The sequence below is a fragment of the Terrapene carolina genome, unplaced genomic scaffold, assembly GCF_002925995.2.
Source record: "Terrapene carolina triunguis isolate 2854851 unplaced genomic scaffold, T_m_triunguis-2.0 Scaffold66, whole genome shotgun sequence".
NCBI classification, from domain to species: Eukaryota; Metazoa; Chordata; order Testudines; family Emydidae; genus Terrapene; species Terrapene triunguis.
This window is the reverse complement of record NW_020664417.1, coordinates 54,222,733-54,242,219: the sequence shown is the minus strand read 5'-3', so window position 1 is coordinate 54,242,219 and position 19,487 is coordinate 54,222,733. Positions and strand designations below refer to the sequence as shown.

General features: G+C 48.5%; 1 protein-coding gene and 1 long non-coding RNA gene across 2 annotated transcripts in view; one reads left to right on the top strand and one right to left on the bottom strand.

Annotated features, from left to right (window-relative positions):
• The window catches only part of SCFD2 (sec1 family domain containing 2), a 283,912-nt gene extending 282,006 nt beyond the window's left edge, over positions 1 to 1,906 (bottom strand). The window contains exon 1 of the mRNA XM_026648121.2: positions 960 to 1,906. Within this exon, the coding sequence (XP_026503906.1) occupies positions 960 to 1,794 (835 nt within the window). The 5' untranslated portion in view covers positions 1,795 to 1,906. The remainder of the gene's footprint in view (positions 1 to 959) is intronic.
• A 125-nt stretch (positions 1,907 to 2,031) lies between these two features.
• On the top strand, positions 2,032 to 19,097 carry LOC112117874. The gene is made up of 3 exons (XR_002909001.1): positions 2,032 to 2,095; positions 4,770 to 5,104; positions 18,705 to 19,097. It is a non-coding gene; the product is annotated as an uncharacterized LOC112117874 (long non-coding RNA).
• The last annotated feature ends 390 nt before the right edge of the window (positions 19,098 to 19,487 follow it).

Sequence of the window (19,487 nt, the reverse complement as noted above, 5' to 3'; positions counted from 1 at the left end):
GTTTTCCTTTCCGTCCCCCAAAGGGTGAGGGCTCTGTCCCTCTCCATAACAATCCCAAAACCATGAGATAAAATGGAGTGGGGGAGAAAAAGAGAAACATCCTTTCCCTTCCATCATTGGTGGGAAGCATTCAAACTTATCAGACACACAACCTGCCAGATCCTGATACAAAAGATAGAAGTTTAGCCTTCTCACACGTCATTGTCCCTGGAGCTTGCTGGTGACTCCCCTACTCAAGTCTTTCATTTCTGCCTATCAATATCATTTTTTCCAACATCTAGCTAGGAAATGTCTTGTAAATTTTTCAAGCCCTGAGCATTTTATTCTTGTTCTGTTCTTTCCCGTACAGGTTCTTATACTACCCTCATCACTGTAATATTTAAGCACCCTCCAGGAGTGCATTAAGTGACATGCCTAACATACAGCATGTATGGTTCATTATTTCATCTTCTCCCCCAGCTGAGGATTGTGTTTAGTTTTGCTATTGTATTTGCTAAAATAGCTTCTATCAGGACAACTGACATATAAAACCTGAAAACTAAAAGTTAAATAAGATACAACTCAGGTTTAATCTCTCATTATAAAAAAACTGTTTGCCCTTATGTGGCATTTTAAATCCAAAGATTTCAAAGTACTTTACAAACCATGATGAAATAAACTTCGCAGCAAATTTCCCTCTCCCTTCCCCACCCCTCTCCCAGGATTGGGAACCTGAGGCACAAAGACTACACAGACTTTCTCTAGGTCACAGGGTCAGTGGCAGAACCTAGAATTTATGACTTAGTCTCGTGCTTTAAACACCAACCCACATCTCCTATTTTCACCACTCTCAATGGGCCACTAAAGCCACATTTGTACGTGAGCACTTATCTGCACAGGCACTTCGAAATCCAGTGATCACCATAATAATGTAAATGAAGCGTGGCTCACAATTGTGATATTGATATTAAGCTTCTTACCTGTCAGATCCAGTGTCCTATCTATGAAGATGACAGAGGCTCGGTTTTGTGCTGTCTTCCTCCTGTTTTTGGCCTGTGAGTAGTTCGCCAAATCCCCTGCGATAATCTTGCTCAGAGTCCCAATTGCAAAGCACTCCTCTCTCACATTTAAACACTCAAACAAGGAGTTCAAACCAGACACCAGGGTTCTGATCTGAAGCTGCAGCTCAGGAGGCAGAGAGGAGAAGTCCAGGTCGTTCAAGCTGCCAAACTTTTTCTTCTCAGGCCTGGAGGAGTTGATGCGAGCCAGGTCCTGGGGCGTCATGGGAAAGAGCGAGGCAAAGGCCGGGGTCACGAAGAGATGAGGCGAGATGGGCGCCAGTAGCAGGGGGGCATGCCGCACCTCGGCGGTGTAGTTCATGTTGCCCATCCACTGGCAGAGTTTCTCCTCGAACTGCTCGAAGACCGCCTGGCTGCCCCCCTCCGGCTCGGCGCCGCCGGGCGCCCCGTGGGCCAGCAGGTGCACGGCGTGGCTAACGGCGGTGAACACCACGCAGTACTGGAAGCGGCTGAGGCTGACGATGTCGCGAATGATGTCCACCGCCCGGCCCTTCAGCAGGCTGCTCACCACGAACACCGCCTTGGGCTGCTCCGCCGCGCCCGCCTCGAAGCTGGAGAACTCCTTGACATTGAGGGCGCCGGCCTCCAGCAGCCTGCCCGCGCCGCCGCCCGCCCAGTGCAGGCTCTCCGCGCACGCCGCGTCCACGAACACCACGGCCCGCTTGGCCTTGGCCAACACCTGCTCCCAGGCCTGGCGGCAGGCGGCGAGCGCGGCGGCGGCGGGGCAGCCGGACATACTGGGGCGAGGGTCGCGCGCGGCGGAGGGCAGCCCAGTCCCCGCGGCGCGAGCCAGGCCCAGGAAGAGCCGCGGCGGGACAGGTACTGCCGGGGTGGCTGTCACAGGCACAACAGAGCACACGTGCCCGGGGGGGAGGGGACGGCCGCAGGAATGTGACGCACCGAACTGGCGAAGGGCGCTGATTGGCTGCTTGAAGGCGGGGGGCGGGCGATGCGGTGCGCCAGTTCCGGCGTCGTGGCTCTGTCCCGAGCTTGTCTGTGTGGCGGCGGCTGCGAAGCGGGTACGGGAGGAAGCAGAGGTGGGTGTGATGCGGGGCGGAGCCGCCGCAGTGACTTTGCTTAGAGCCCGGAGCAGCTCAAGGGGCCCCTACTTAGGGGGACCAGAGGTCCCGATTTTATAGGGACAGTCCCGATTTTGGGGTCTTTTTCTTATATAGGCTCCTATTACCCCCCACCCCCGTCCCGATTTTTCACACTTGCTGTCTGGTCACCCTACGCCCTATTTTGCTTTTTATTATGTGTGGTGTGTGTGGAGTCCCCCCAAATATTAATGTTTATGGGTCCCAATGGGGTAGCACTGCCTCTGCCCACGTTTTCGATCCTCTGTAGCATTCACATTTTCAAGCGTTTCTGTGCAACCCTAAGGGGTAGAGAGTTTTTTAAAAACATGACATGCACGTGTAATCACAGGACTCCAAGACCTTCCACTTTGTAACTTGGACTACCTTAACCATGCCAACATAACCCTGTAGCCTAGCCAAGATCAACAGCTTCAAGGTATGTCTACATGGGAGCTGAAAGGTGCAATTTGCAGCTCCAGTAGATGTACTGGCAGTAGCTATAATTGAGTTAATATGCTAAGCAGAAGTGTAGCCTTAGCAGTGCTGCCTGAGTACTTGGGGTGGCTAGCGACTCACAGCTACACTTCTGTTTTTAGTGCACTAGCTTAATAAGGGCTAGCACAGGTATGTTTACTCAAACTGGAAATTACACCTTCCAGCTCCAGTGCAGGCATACCCTAAATAGTGTAAGACTTGTAATAAAAGGCAGAATAAGATATAATGGTGTGCAGGGGCTTCAGCTAGATGGTCAAGTTAGTTCATTCTTGTCTAAGCATCTGAGTCCCCCTGTTCTTCCCCTTCTTTCATGGGTCCTAGGCACAGTGTGCCCTTGTTGCTAAGAAGGCTAACGGCATATTGGGCTGCATTAGTAGGAGCATTGCCAGCAGATCAAGGGAAGTGATTATTCCCGTCTATTCGGCGCTGATGAGGCCACATCTGGAGAATTGCATTCAGTTTTGGGGCCCCAGTACAGAAAGGATGTGGACAAATGGGAGAGAGTCCAGTGGAGGGCAACAAAAATGATTAGGGGGCTGGGGCACATGACTTATGAGGAGAGGCTGAGGGAACTGGGCTTATTTAGTCGGCAGAAGAGAAGAATTGAGGGGGGATTTGATAGCAGCCTTCAACTACTTGAAGGAGGGTTCCAAAGAGAATGGAGCTAGGCTGTTTTCAGTGGTGGCAGATGACAGAACGAGGAGCAATGGTCTCAAGTTGCAGTGGGGAAGGTCTAGGTTAGATATTAAGAAAAACTTTTTCATTAGGAGGGTGGTGAAGCACTGAAATGGGTTACCTAGGGAGGTGGTGGAATCTCTATCCTTCGAGGTTCTTAAGGCCTGGCTTGACAAAGCCCTGGCTGGGATGATTTAGTTGGACTAGATGACCTCCTGAGGTCTCTTCCAACCCTAATCTTCTATGATTCTATGGGGAGAATAGGATTACATGCATTGCCCTCTACATGCTCATAATACTTGCAGCTCTGGTGGAACACGTTTGGTTGCTGTGTGTGTTGTGTCTTGAAGTTTAGATTTGATAGCTGATTGTCCTGCAGTTAGGTGAGTTAGAAGGGCTCTTTGAAGGGCTCTAGCAGGGAAATGTGAGCAGTAGAGTTTTTGTTTTAATAGGCCAGTGATTAGAGGAGACTGAGTGAGAGAGTTTGAGTCATCCATTCCAACTATGTGTGGGGCCCAGACTTTAAAAAGCATGTAGATGCCCAGTTGCTGGTAAGATGAAAGCAGCTGAAAGACTCAGCTCTGGTCTACACCTAAAACTGAGGTTGATATAGCTGTGTCACTCATGGGGATAAAAAATTCACAACCCTGAGAGATGTGGTTAAATCAACCTAAGCCCCACTGTAGACAGTGCTAAGTCAATGGAAGAATTCTTCCATTGACATAGCTACTGCCTCTTGAGGGGTGGGGTTTACTGTATCAACAGAAGGGATTTTTCTGTCCATGCAGTTAATGCATCTTTCCAAGAGGTGGTACCTAGGTCCACGGAAGAATTCTGTCAACTGGGCTGCATCTAAACCAGGGATTAGGGTGACCTAACTACAGTGCTCAGGATATGAAATTTTTGACAGCCCTGAGCAATCAGTGTAGCCAGTTCGATATAATTTTTAAGTATAGATCAGGCCTTAGGGCAGTGGTCCCCAGAGTTTTCAGGGTCATGCCCCTGTTTATCTCTGTCTGCACCCTTCCCCCAAACTGGGGCCAGGAGTGGGGTCATGGCACTGGGAGGCGAGGGAGAGGGACATGGACAGGAGTAAGGGGGCCAAGACTGGGGCGACAGCAGGGGGCAGGGCCAGGAGCAAAGCCCCAGCCAAGGCCCGGAGGTGGGGCCCTGGATGCAAGGCCGAGAGCGGAGCGTGGGGCTGGCAGCCAGGGCTGAGAGCAGAGCCCTGGGCGCGGGGCCGACAGCCGCAGGGCCGGGAGCAGAGCCCTGGGGCTGGCAGCCAGGTCCAGGAGTGGAGCTGTGTGGTGCTCCCTCCATGCCCCCTCCCGAACAGTCCTCCATGTCCCTCTAGGGGGGTGCACCCCAAAGTTTGGGGTCCTCTGCCTTAGGGAGCTAGCCAATGGAGTTCGCCAGTGGAGGAAGGCAGAGACATAGGATTTTGAATTTCCTTAATTTGCAGGTACCCTACAAGGAAGACCTGACAATGGGAGGGAAATGACATGCCAACATCACTGCTAACTATACCTGTGGGGCCTCCTGTCAGACAGGCATCCTGACCCTGGAGACTTCCACCCTGGTCTTGACTTGCTGGTAATGTGCCCTTCATGTCCCTGTCAATGAAAATCAGGCAGAGGGAACCACCTTCCGTGAGAGGTGTCTGTTGGTGGAGTCCCTCAGGAAGCTGGTAACAGAGCAGCAGGAGGATAAGGACTTAATCGACAGTATGCACGTGGAAACACCTGGGACGGAGGATGCTAGCTGAGTACACGACTACAGTGGTACCAGAGGAGGAAGGTGAACCAGCTGTTCTAGAGGAAGGAGACTAGCTGGCCACCTGGGACAGTAGACAATGCTCCACACCCCACCCAGGACCCCTGTCCTTCTCAGTCAGGAACCAGTATCATGTACTGGCAAGAGTAGTAGACCACAATGGCTGAGGAACAGACCACAATGGTGAGGAAGAGGAGCCACCTGCCCCCAGGTCTGGGAGCTGAGTCAGGATAGGAGAAAGTCAGGGTCAGGCTGGCACCAGGTGACAGACAGCAGGCAAGTAACAGAGACAGAGACGAATCAGGGTCAGAAGCAATATGGAGACACACACAAATTCCCCCAGAAGTAGAGAGTTAAAGAAACCCCTTTGATAACCCAGTTCCTGTTTCTCTGCTGCCTTCCCCTCCCCCAGAGCCCAGCCGGGGGCCAGACATGCACAACCTCTCCCCCCCCCACAGAGCCCATCTGCGGACCTCCCCCCCAGCCAATACACCCGAATCCCCTCTTCCCCAGAGTCTAACCGCAGGGCCCCCCCAGCCCACATCCCGTCCCCCCGAGAGCCCTCCCCCGAGCCCAAGGATCCAGAGGGAGATACAGCATGATGCTTGGTCCTAGGCTTGCACAGAGTTTTCTGCATGCCATCGTCTCCTTCCCTCAGGGCATGCTGGGAACTGCAGCTGCCAGGAACTCTCTAGCTCCCTGTCCCTCCCCACAGAAGTGTCTTCTGTGTGAAAGGTGGGCTCTGCCAAGTCCAGAGGCCCTTAGTGGCGGCTATCAGCACATTTCTGGAGAGGAAAGGAAATTCTGCATGCACAACATTAATTTCTGCAAAATTCTGCATTGCGCAGTGGCGCAAAACTCCCCCAGGAGAAATATACCAGCATGAGCCAGTCAGTGGGCTCTGGGGGTTGCCACTCAGGTCCTGTTGGGTGGTACTTCCTACAGTGTCTAGCTCCACAGGCTCCTCTAGTGGAAACCTGGGTATCCACTATGGTGGATGTGATGGTGCTATAGAAGCATTGGCGGCCTAGGATCCCCCTGCTCTAGGTTCTTGTCCCCAGGTTCTTACAGGTGTATGAACAAGACTGTTGTATATAAGACATGAGAGGTAATTGTCCTGCTGTATTTGACCTCAGCTGGGGTATTGTGTCCAGTTCTGTGTGCCACACTTTAAGGAAAGATGCGGACAAATTAGAGAGAGTCCAGAGAAGAGCAACAAAAACAATAAAAGATTTAGAAATGTGGGCCTATGAGGAAAGGTTAAAATGCCTGTGCATGTTTAGTCTTGAGAAGAAGACTGAGTGGGGACCTGATAACAGTCTTCAAATATGTTAAGGGCTATATAAAGAAGACGGTGTTCAATTGTTCTCCGTGTCTGCTGAATGGCGGACAAGCAGTAATGAGCTTAAGCTGCAGCAAGGGAGGTTTAGGTTGGCTATTAGGAAAGACATTGTAACTACAGGAAAAGCTATGTTATCTGGCACTTTACAAACCAGAAAGCTCTACAAACCGGAGGAATGGGCATGGGGGCTCCATGAGCTGCCCCTGCCCCGTCCCGAGTGCTGGCTCTGCAGCTCCCATTGGCCAGGGACTGCGGCCAAGGGGAGCTGCAGGCCTGCGCCTTTGGGCGGAGGCAGCACGTAGAGCCACCTGGCCATGACTCTCTGGACATGTCATCGCTTGTGGGGAGCCGACCAAGGTGAGGGCTGCCCAGATCTGGCACCCCAAAATCCCTCCCGCACTCCTGCCCTAAGCCCCTTCCTGAAGCCAAGCTACCTCCCAAAGCCCACGCCCCAGCCCTAAGCTCCTTCCCACACCCAAACTCCCTTCCTCTTAGTTAACCAGAATTTTTGACTTACCGGCACCCCCCATTTCCCCAACATGCCAGATAACAACGCTTTTACTGTATAAGAGTAGTTAAATTCTGGAATAGGCATCCAAGGGAGGCTGTGGAAGCCGCATCATTGTAGGTCAGGGATTGGCAACCTTTGGCATGCAGCCCCCCAGGGAAAGCTGCTGGCAGGCCGGGCCGGTTTGTTTACCTGCAGCATCCGCAGGTTCGGCTGATCACAGCTCCCACTGGCCGCAGTTCGCCGTCTCAGGCCAATGGGGGCTGCGGGAAGCAGCGTGGGCCAAGGAATGTGCTGACCACCCTTCCCGCAGCCCCCATTGGCCTGGGACGGTGAACCATGGCCAGTGGGAGCTGCCATCGGCCGAACCTGCGGACACTGCAGGTAAACAAACCGGCCCAGCCCACCAGCGGCTTTCCCTGACGGGTTGCGTGCCAAAGGTTGCCAATCCCCATTGTAGGTTTTTAAGAACAGGTTGGGCCAATATCTGTTAGGGATGGTCTAGGTTTACTTGGTCCTGCCACAGCACAGGGGGCTGGACTTGATGAGCTCTTGGGATTCCTTCCAGCCCCATATTTCTGTTATTCTATTATTAAAGATAATGACATAATCAAATCTCATGAGTTAGGGCTTTAGCTGGCCACCTGCAGGGGTCAGGAAGGATTTTTGCCCCGATGCACAATTGGCCAGTTGTATTTTTCAAGGGTAGGGAAGTTGCCTTGATCTAAAGATTGGCCGCAGCTAGAGACAGGACCCTGGACCAGGTGGACTGGGGCTTTGAAGTGGTACAGAGGATCCTCTTTTGATGTGTGTTGCTCCCATGCTCAGGATTATAGAGATCACCAGATTTAGGATTGAGAGGGAATTTTCTCCCAGGTCAGACTGGCAGGAACATTCTGGGTTTTCATTTCCCCTGCAACATGGGGTGTGGTTCATCTGCTGGGATCATCTGGGCATATCTCACCTAAACAATTTCCAGCTATTGCAGGGGTCTGGGGCGTTGTTGGCATGTTGGTCTCTCGTTTTCTCCCTATGACGCTCAGTTTAGTCTCCTGAAGACCGAAATGCTTTGATCTAACTTAAAACTTTGGGCTTAAAATAGGGTTAGCTAAGTGAAAAATAGTGGCCTGTGGTATGTAAGTGATCAGACTAGATTTGATGGTCCATTCTGGCCTTGAACTCTATGAAATGGAACATCACAAGCACTGGCAACAGTGTATACAGTTGTCAGAGAGAGATCTGGTGCTGCCTCGCTTTAGTGGCTCTATTGCCAGACAAATGTTAGTGTGAAATAGTGAATCCAGAGACATCTGTCACAGCCACAATCAGGTACCCACCCCCCGTCATTGTAACACAAAGGTCATGTCTCTGATATCACACAGCTGCTAAATTGCTGACCTGCCTGAAATAGTGTCAGTGACAATGAGACACTCTGGTTTGTTATTTTCTTCAGGTTGTAGGACTAGGAGCAATTTGCTTTACCTACAGTACTCTTGCTCAGGTTCTCAACTGAGAGCACACACTTCACAAAGTTCATGCCAGACAATGTCTGCAGCTGGGAGTGCCCAAAAGAACATTCTACACCCCTCAAACTGCTAGTCTTTTTTCTTGTTGCTTGTCTAGTTAAAGTCAATTTTCCTCCTAGCAAAAGATTAACAGTGCCAAAAGATTCCATGTTAGACTAGTGTTTAATACATTTACTAGTGATCTGGAAAAGAGGTTGAGCAGTAAGATGGCAACATTTGCAGATGACACAAAATTATTTAGGTTAGTCAAGACTAACTTTTTTTTACAATCTTCTCCAGAGGTAGATTAAGAAGTTTATTTATTCTTTATTCAAGAATATTTTTCTTAATACAAAAACAATGGGATGTTCAAAAATATGACAAATTTAAAAATTGATAAAAGGAAAAAAATATACAAACACAGTTAACCAAGAACTCATTGCTAAAAGACATTGTGGCCAAGAGCGTAGCAAGATTCAAAAAATGATTTGCCATTTGATGGATAACAATATCTAGAGTTATAATAGTAAGGGTTAAAAACAAGGTAGCCAAGAGTTTTGGAAGAGATATAAACCTTCCTGCTTCATAGTATAAACAACTTCTAATTTATGAAGTTAGGAAGAAACTTTCTCTGTAGGAAAGTTATTCCATAATTGTCTTTTGCAAAATTTCTTGAATAGACAGGATTCTGAACTAGATAAAATACTTGTTCTGATCCAGTATAGCAATTTCTATGTTCCTAAAGGCTTGAGATGCCATAGGAACTAAGCATGCATGGTCTGGGTCATAAATAATATAAGGAATTGCCTAAAAAACAGCAATAGAAATTATAAAAGGGCTCAGCCCAAGGGAGATTCTGAGTCAAGGCATGCATCCGACGAAGTGGGCATTCACCCACGAAAGCTTATGCTCCAATACATCTGTTAGTCTTAAAGGTGCCACAGGACTCTCTGTTGCTTTTTTCAGAAGCAATGTGCAAGATATTGTCAGGCAACTGGAACAAAGTAGATCTAGCTTAGTTGTCAGAACCTAATGGTCAGAGCAGGCATCAGGAACCAAGGACTAGTGTCAGAGTGGGAATCAGTAGTTGGAAGATGGAGCCAAGGGTCAAACCAGAGGGCAGGAACTGGATACCAGAGCCAAGGGTCAAGCTGCAGTCAGAAACCAGAGCCACAAATCAAGCCAGAGGTCAGGAACTGGAGTAAGCAGGTAACAGGCAAAGGGGGGGGGCGGGGCTTAAGGCAGGGGCAGCAGGACAGAGGCAAAGCGGGATGCAAGGAAGGAGCAGCAGGAACAAGGTGAGACAGGAGCATTCACAATGGCGGGTAGGAGCATTAAGCAGCCAGCAAGTTGCTGCTGCTGGCTTAAGAGCAATGAGATGGTTTGGCCAATCAGGCAGCCTGCTGCAGGCCAGTTGTACTGATGAGGCTGCCTGGAGTTTAACTCTGCTGCAGGCCCTGATTTTTGACCATAACTCCCTGGGTGCTGTCTAGGGGCCTCGGACCTGGTTTCTCAGGGTAAGTGTGATGAAAGGTGCACAGGAGATCCGGGGCATGGTTGTGTTCTGTAGGTTTCCTTGAATGTTAGTCTGGGCCATACCCATTCCACTCAATTAGATATTGTAGTTTTCCTCAGATCCCACGAAAGTCTAGGAGTTGCCAAACTGCATATTCTTCATGACCCCTAATGGTTATAGGTGAAGGAGGGGGAGTAGTACAGAGTTGGAAGGGATTCTTAACTAATGGTTTTAGAAGATAGAGATGAAAGGGTAAATCTTGAGGGAATCTGGTAGCTGTAACATGACTGTAACAGGCTTAATCTATTTTGTGATCTGGAAAGGCCCCAGGTATTTATGTCCCAGATTCGCGGAGAGGCGGACAACCATACCTTATCCCCACCCCAAACCCAGGTGTTAGCTGGGAGGACCGGTTGGCATATTGTTTGAAAGTTGCCTTTGCAACTTTTAACTGCCTCTGGAATTCTTGGTACACTGCTGGATGTGGGCCATTAGTTCGATAACTGCAAACCTTGACAATTTGGAGGGGATCTCTAGATCAGGGGATCTCTAGATCAGAGGTTCTCAAACTTGGGGGAGGGGCATGAGAAGTTTTAGGGGGGGGAAACATACTGTGCACATTTTACCCACAGCAATGAATAACTAGCAAAGCTGATTTCTCCAGACATATCCGGTCCTCAGATGGTGCTGTGCATTTGACTCTAGATGGTGCTGTGCATTTTGATGGATTTCTGTGAAGCTTGCATAGCATTATACAAAGTTGTTGCCATCTGTACATTAACCGGTTTGTTACAACTTGGTGTGCACATTTAACTGTAAGCATCTACCACAATCGCAGTTTGGCTTTTGCTCTTATTCCAATTGATTGTTGGCTCTGTTTGAATCGATGCCTTGCTGTTTTTAATATTTAGTGAGAGCTGCATGTTGATTTTTTTTTAATCAGTATATGTACTTGTGTGGCGGGGTGGGACGTAAAATAAAATAGTCACAAAGAAGGGGGGCATGATCAAATAAGTTTGAGAACCACTGCTCTAGATGAGTGTGATAGTTAGCAAAGAAAGGAGTCTGTTTAGTGGGGAAGTTTGTAGCATTGTTGTAAGCAAACTCTGTGTGAGGGATCAGAGTCAGCCAATCATCTTGATGATAGTTTAGAAAGCAACATAGTTACTGATCCAGGACCTGGTTGACCCACTGTGATAGAATACATTCCTGTATTCACACCCTGCACACTAATGTAATAATCTTTGTACAGGGCATGTCTTGTAAGATATCATTTGAAAACTCATAATTTGCTGGTCAGTATCATCCTGATAAAATGTGTGGCAACATTGTAATGTGAAGTTAAAAGATTTCCCTGTATGATGTTATTAACACATATTCCAAACCCCAAAGCCCTGCCCAAACAGAAGTCTGCAAACACGTCTGTCCTAAACAAGGAATATGTGCTTTGCCTTAATTTGCATTTAAGCAGTAAACAGAGTCAGCAAACAGGAAGGGGGGAAAAAAGTTCAAACAGGTGGGGAAAAAACAGCAGGGAATATCCTTCCACATAGACTCTTTGCCTCCTGGTTCTCAGCTGGAAATGTTTTTCAGGAGGGGGACTGAAACAATAAAAAGGAGAGGAAAACACCTCCAAGCACACACACCCTCCATGCCCATCACATTCTCTACACCTAAGAAGAAAAAGGAAATAACCGTTGAACTCTGGGGTGGGTCCTGACCTGAAAAGTGTGGTCAGTAATCCTGCTGGAAGCATGTGGTGAGACTTCGCTTGAATCTAATATAGTTTAAGTTAGACACTAATAAGCATTTTATCTTTATTTTCTTGTAATTGTTTCTGACTTTTATGCTTCATTGCACTCACTTAAAATCTATCTCTTTGTAGTTAATAAACTTGTTTTATTGTTTCATTTAATCCAGCGTGTTTAAGTTCAAGTGTCTGGGAAACTTCATTTATCATGATAAGCTAGTGTATATTATTCCCTTAAAGGCAGAGGTGAAAGTAAGCTGGTCCGGTCCGGCGTACCGGCCCGGCCCAGCTTCCCCAGGCCAGCGATTTAAACGGCCCTTTAAATCACCACTGGAGCCCCCAGCTGCCGCCGCTGCCCCTGGTGCTCCGGCAGTGGGGCTCGGGCGGCGATTTAAAGGGCCCGGGGCGGTAGCGGCAGTCGGAGCTCCAGGCCCTTTAAATCACCGCCCGAGCCCTGCTGCAGGAGCCTTGTGGTAGCGGCAGCGGGGCTCCGGGAGTGATTTAAAGGGCCAGGGGCTCCCGGCTGCCACTACCGCAGCGGAGCCCTGGGCCCTTTAAATCTCCGCCTGAGCCCTGGGGTACCGGCGGTAGCCGGGAGCCCCTGGCCCTTTAAATCACTGCCGGAGACCTGGGCCGCCACTGTTACCCCGGGGGCTCCAGCAGTGGGGCTCGGGCAGCGATTTAAAGGGCTCGGGCTCCAGCTGCTGCAGGGAGCCCTGAGCCCTTTAAATTGCTGCCCGAGCCCCGCTGCCGGAGCCCTGGATTAGCGGCAGCGGGGCTCCGGGGGTGATTTAAAGGGCCTGGGGCTCCCAGCTACTGCAGCCGGAGCCCCGGGCCCTTTAAATCTTGATGTAAAGGGCCCAGGGATTTAAAGGCCCCGCCTCTTCCAGTTGAGGCCCCGCTCCCTGCTCAGGACTCCGGTGTACCAGTAAGTCCTTTAAGTTATTTTCACCACTGTTTAAAGGAATAATGGACTTAATATATTTGGACTGTCCAGGAGAGGGCTTGGCAGTACAAAACATCTATTTCTGAGGGAAAGTCCAGGACTGGGAGTGTGTTGGAGTCACCCTGCAGTATAACCACACCCTGGTGGGAACCAGGGCGTGACTGGCAAGCTGCAGTTACTCAAACACATCTGAGAGTGACCTACATGCTAGTGGCTGGTTGTGAGCAGTCTAGGTTGGAGGCTACAACAGCAAGGCATTGCAAGGCATCTCGGGTTACAGGGCAGGGGTGGCACAGCACCCCACTAGTCTGGATTATACCCCCATATGTCACACCCACTCTGCCTGGCTATTGGTGCTTGGGTGATAGGCCGTTGAGGTAGGGCATTCATACTCAGCATAGAAATTCTCACCAGAAGCAGAAAATAAACAGAGATCCTTGATCAGCTATGCCTGTAGGCAAGTCATGGAGACGAAAGATGTTGTTCAGAAACAGGTGGGCTTGGTGCTTGTGCTTCCAGGGACCGTAAAAAACAGATTCCCTTCCCCAGCAAAGCTCTGAGAGGACTGGCCAAACCAGAGAATTCTGGGATAAACAGTCTATAAAAGTTACTGAAATCCAAAAAGCATTGGATTCCATGAACATCCTTTTGTGCCACCCAATCCATGATGGCCGTTATCTTGCGAGGATCCATTATCAGTCCCTTGGCAAGATAACATATCCAACAAATTCAAGGATGTCCCAGTCAAATTTGTATTTCTCTGGCTTGGCATATAGATAATTTGTAGTCTTTGAAGAACGTTATGCATGTGCTTGTCATGAAGAGCTAGGTCATCTGAGAAAATCAGAACATCATCAAAGTAGATAATGACAAAGTGGTTCAGCATATCTCTGAATGTATAGTTCATAAAGCATTAAAAAGTTTGCTGGAGCATTTCATAGGTCAAATGGCATGACTAGATATTCACAGTGGCCATATCGAGTATGAAAAGTGGTCTTCCACTCATCTCCCTCATACATGTGCATCAGATTATAGGCCCCACGCAAATCTAACTTTGTGAAAATACGAGCCATGTTTAGCTAATCTGAATTCATTGATAAGGGGAAGCAGGGAGCAGTTTCAAACAGTCACCTTGTTCAGTGCTCAATAGTCAATACATGTCTGACAAAAACGATCAGCATGCTCTTCGGGGATGTGGACATCTGGATGAAACCCTTCTGAAGGTTCTCCTGCAAGTATATGTGGAGAGCCTGCAGTTTGGGTTTGGAGAGGACATATATCCAAACAAATGAGATCTCAGCTTCAGGCTGGAGATCAATCAGGCAATTGTAAGTCTGATGCAGGGGCATGATGTCTACCTTCCCCTGGTGAAAAACATTGGTGAAGTCGTGGTATTTGTGGGGGATCTTGGCCACAGTAGGCAGAACTGAAGGGGGCACTGAGGCTCCTGGCAGTCTTGCTCCCTGAGGGTCGGGGTCTTCTAGAAGGCAGATTAGCCGGCAATACTGGGATCTGAAGTGTAGGATCACCATCCACCAATGAATGTGGATGTTAGGCCAAGTCATACCTAGAATGACTGAAGCATCAGGGGCCCAAATTAATCTGAGTTGGAGAGTTTCCTGATGTCCCCAGACAATGAGAACCATTACTGGCAAGGTCGGGTAGGTTATTGGTCCCGAGGAGAAAAGAGACCCATCAATAGTCTTGACCAGATCTGAAGAGTTCTTGCATATGTTGGGAACCGCGTGGGTCTTAGCAAAATTCAAGTCCATAAAGTTAACCTGAGCCCCTTGAGTTGACTACATGAATCTTATCACTTACCAGAAGTTGAATCAATAGAGGTATTCGGAGTTGCACAGGGAACTGACTTGGGGGTACTTCTGTGCCAACTATGGCCCAGGGGTGCTGGGAACTACTGGAGAGGGGAGAAGACCAGCTCTGCCCTTGGGGCTGAGGAGCTGGCATTTCCTGGTCCCAGTTCCACCTGAGTCTTTGTTGGACACATCAAGGCAAGATGGCCAGGTTACCCACAATACAGGCACAAACTTAACACCAGATGTAGGTGTTTCTTTGAGTCAGAGAATCAAACTGGTTGGTTTGCAACAGCTCAGATGCCAGGGAAGACCCGTTCGGATGGGATGTTGTGGACAGGATGGCTGGCAACCTCCAGAGAATCCAGGTATGCTTGCAGTGCTGCTCCATGAGGAGTTATTTGATTCTGATGTACAAGTTGATCAGCTCATTCAAACTGGGCAGAGGCTCACCCGTGTGAGCTCGTCCTTTATAACCTCGTTAGCCCCAGGCAGAAATAGTGGTGCTCTGCCATCTCATTCCACCCAGTGTAAGAAGCCAAACAATGAAATTCAGTGGTGTATTTGGTGAAGTGCCAGCATCCCTGCCGTAGGGCTTGAAGGATTGTCTTGGTCGCCTGTGCACTGTTGGGGACATCAAAGATAATGCATATGGCTTGAAAGAATTTGCCTAATTGTTACAAGAGGGGGCTGGACTGTTCCAGGAGGAGGGAAGCTCAGGCCAAAGCTTCCCCAATCAACAAGCTTAAGATGAGCCCCCCCCCCCCCCCCATTGGCCTGGTCTGGAGAGAATGATCTACGGTATAGTAAGAACAGGAGCCAATGTTGGTTCAAGAACCCCTGAAACTTGTCCTGATCACCATCAAATTCATCAGGCAGTGGAATCTTCAGCACTGGGAGGGGTGGGGGCAGAGTTCGGAGAAGCCAGCAGAACAACCTGTGGCTGCAGAGCCGCATTCTATGATTGCTGAATGGTTAATTGTACCTGCAGATTCTGGACAGTGTCCACCAGTCCTGATGGGACCTTGCTTTAAAGACCGCTGTCCTTAATTTTTTGAGGCTGCTCAATCTGTCAGGCAACTGGTATGAGGGCAATCTAGCCTAGTGATAAGAGCAGGTGGCAGGCCTAGTGGTTGGAACAGGCATTGAGAAGCATGAACTAGAATCAAAACCAGAGTCAGTAGTCGGAAGCTGAAGTCAAGGGTAAAACCAGAGGAACTAGAGCAAGCAGGTGGCAGGCAAGGAGGGTGTCACAGTCTGTGGTGCAATCCAGATCAGTGAGGGGTTGTGTCACCATTAGCTCTGTAATCTTGGGTGCCTCACAATGCTTTGCTGTTGTAGCTGCCAAGCTTGGCCACTCACAACCACCCTCTGAGCATGCAGGTCACACCCTGATTGTCTGTGTGCTAGACAGCCCTGGTTCAGCAGATCTGACCCCTTCGGTCTGTGTACAGCCCCACAACACTACTCTGGCTTCTATCAGCCTTAGTTACTACTAGCAGGATGATCCCAACACACTCCCAGTCCCAAATTTTCCCAAAACTATGTGCTCTGCACTGTCCAGCCGTCTCCTGGTCAGTTGAGAGAAATAATATGGTTTGTTTGCTCCTTTAACGACACAAAAACGCATCACAGCACATTAACTTAACTGGGAGTGAATACACCCTTTCTTTTAAACACAGAACTGAGTTGATTTATGGTAAAATAAAACAAATTTATTAACAATAGGACATAGGTTAAGTGATGGTAAGTAACAGGAATAAAGTTAGAAAGGGTTACAAGCAAATAAAAGTGAAAACATGCATCTAAAAGTCTAAAACTTAATCTAGCAAGATACAGGCTTTGTTCAAGGTAGTTCCTCTTACCAGTCATTCTTTTTCCTAGCCATGGCTGACTTTCCCTCATAGAGAACCTTCCACAAAAGTACAAGGTGCAGACTTCATCTAAGAAGACAAGGGAAAGATCTTTACTTAAGCAGGTTTCTCACTTATATTCAGTTCTAGAGACTTCAACCTCCCTTTGGTTGAAGGACCCATCTTTCTCAGCTTGCAAGAGCTCTGGCCTCTTGTTTGTTTAGTGCAGGGGTCGGCAATCTGCGGCTCCAGAGCCGCATGTGGCTCTTTGGCTGCCCGCTTGTTTTTTGAGGAAGTGTGAGGTATTCTCAAAAATAATGGAAATGGTCATGCAGATTGTTAACAAAATAATGGCAAGCGCTCTCAATCATCGGCAGTTTTACGAGATTCTTCAAGACATTAACAGCCAATATTCTGATCTTCTCTTGTATAACAAGGTAAGATGGCTTTCCAGAGGTGCAGTCCTGGTGAGGTTTGCATCATGTCTTGAGGAAATTAGGGTGTTCCTACAAGGAAAGGGCCTTAAATATGTGGCGCTAACAGATCCTCACTGGCTGCAGAAATTCAGTTTCTTGGTGGATTTAACTTCTCATTTAAATGTGTTGAATCGGAAGCTACAGGGAAAAGGAAATACTGCAATTTTGCTTTTGGAAGAAGTTCTTTCATTTAAACGAAAGCTGTCTTTGTTTGTAAGGGACATTGAGACGGGCGTGTTAGTGCATTTCCCAATACTGAAGCAATACAAACAAACAAATGACTGTGACATTGACATTAGATTTCTTGCAGAAACAGGCATCAGAATGCAAGCTGCATTTGCTGTCCGATTTCAAGAGTGCAGAAGGGAAAAGGCCACTTGGTCATTTCTGTTGAAACTGCTTGAAGCTGACACTTCTGCATTGAATTTTTCAGCATTTGCGGGAATCCATCGAGTGCAATTTGAACTTGAATTAGCGGACTTGCAAGACAAGGATTTATGAATTCAAAATTGAAAGATCTTGTCACTGAACTTAAAAATCTGGAAAGGCAGAAATCCACCATGGGGCTACAACACAAGTGGTCTGAAATGGACGATCTTAAGCAGCAAGACCAGATTATATTCGACGTTTGGAATTGTCTACCGGATACATACAGTCACCTGAAGAAATACACATTTGGACTTCTCTCAATCTTCGGTTCAATGTACTTCTGTGAACAAGTGTTTTCCAACATGAATTTCATCAAAAACAAACTCTGTACTTGTCCTTGTTGAACCTCATCAGGTTTCTTTTGGCCCAATCCTCTAATTTGTCTAAGTCCCTCTGTATCCTGTCCCTACCCTCCAGCGTATCTACCACTCCTCCCAGTTTAGTGTCATCTGCAAACTTGCTGAGAGTGCAGTCCACGCCATCCTCCAGATCATTAATAAAGATATTGAACAAAACCGGCCCCAGGTCCGACCCTTGGGGCACTCCACTTGAAACCGGCTGCCAACTAGACATGGAGCTGTTGATCACTACCCGTTGAGCCCGACGATCTAGCCTGCTTTCTATCCACCTTATAGTCCATTCATCCAGCCCATACTTCTTTAACTTGCTGGCAAGAATACTGTGGGACACTGTATCAAAAGCTTTGCTAAAGTCAAGGAATAACACATCCACTGCTTTCCCCTCATCCACAGAGCTAGTTATCTCCTCATAGAAGGCAATTAGGTTAGTCAGGCATGACTTGCCCTTGGTGAATCCATGCTGACTGTTCCTGATCACTTTCCTCTCCTCTTAGTGCTTCAGAATTGATTCCTTGAGGACCTGCTCCATGATTTTTCCAGGGACTGAGGTGAGGCTGACTGGCCTGTAGTTCCCTGGATCCTCCGTCTTCCCTTTTTTAAAGATGGGCACTACATTAGCCTTTTTCCAGTCATCCGGGACCTCCCCCGATCGCCATGAGTTTTCAAAGATAATGGCCAATGGCTCTGCAATCACATCCGCCAACTCCTTTAGCACCCTCGGATGCAGCGCATCTGGCCCCATGGACTTGTGCTCGTCCAGTTTTTCTAAATAGTCCCGAACCACTTCTTTCTCCACAGAGGGCTGGTCACCTTCTCCCCATACTGTGCTGCCCAGTGCAGCAGTCTGGGAGCTGACCTTGTTTGTGAAGACAGAGGCAAAAAAATCATTGAGTACATTAGCTTTTTCCACATCCTCTGTCACTAGGTTGCCTCCCTCATTCAGTAAGGGGCCCACACTTTCCTTGGCTACTCACCATTTTGGGGGTCTTGTGGCTCATGTGTGCTTGCCTGGGGTCAGCCAGTTAGTGACAGGTGTGTGAGTACTGGCTGTGTTTTAAAGCACTGAATTAGTGTTATCTGTGTTGCAAACAATACTGCTTCTGTAAAATGTTGCATTTAAATTTCACAGAGATGATCTTGGGAGCCCAGCCTCCCTCTTTGTTATCGGTGGCAGAACGGCTGCACAGAATTAGAAAGCGGCCAAGAAGAATTAAGAAGGACTTTCTCCATGAGGTTATGATGCGCTCCGCTGCCAAGAAACAGGAATTGAAGGAGTGGCAGGACAGCGAGAAGAGGGACCGAAAGGAGAACGCAGCACACCAGAAAAAAGCCACGGAGCGGATCTTAGATGTTATGGAGTGCTAAGTGGACATGCTCCAGGCGATACTAGCTCTTCAAACCGAGCAGCTCCGCACCCACCCTTCCCTGCAACCGCTGTCACAAATCTCTTTCCTATGCACCCCACACACACCGCCAACACACTGTTATCAACCTCCTGTCTCCACTCTCTACCCGCAGCATTCCAATCCTCCCTGCTCAAAGTCCAGCACTGTGGACTCCCACTACCCACTGCACTCAACATCCATCCCTCTGCAGTTTGGCCCTGCTGAAGTACAGCACCCTCTGCATTGTACTCCAAAGGAAAGGTTGGGCATGATCCCTGGGCATACACAAATCTGTAGCCATCTTGGGACTCCTTCCCCTCTGGAGACCTTCCCTTCCCCCCTCCCCCTCCCTGCTGATGAATTTTTTCATTTAACTCTCTCCTCCAGTTGTTGTCTTTTAATAAAATAATTCTGTTGGTTTGAAAGCAATGTTTATTCTACTAAGTGAAAGCAAAATGAGCACTGCAAAGCAACATACAGTTATGTTAAACCCCCTTCTTGCATCATGTGAACCAATCACCTCCTAG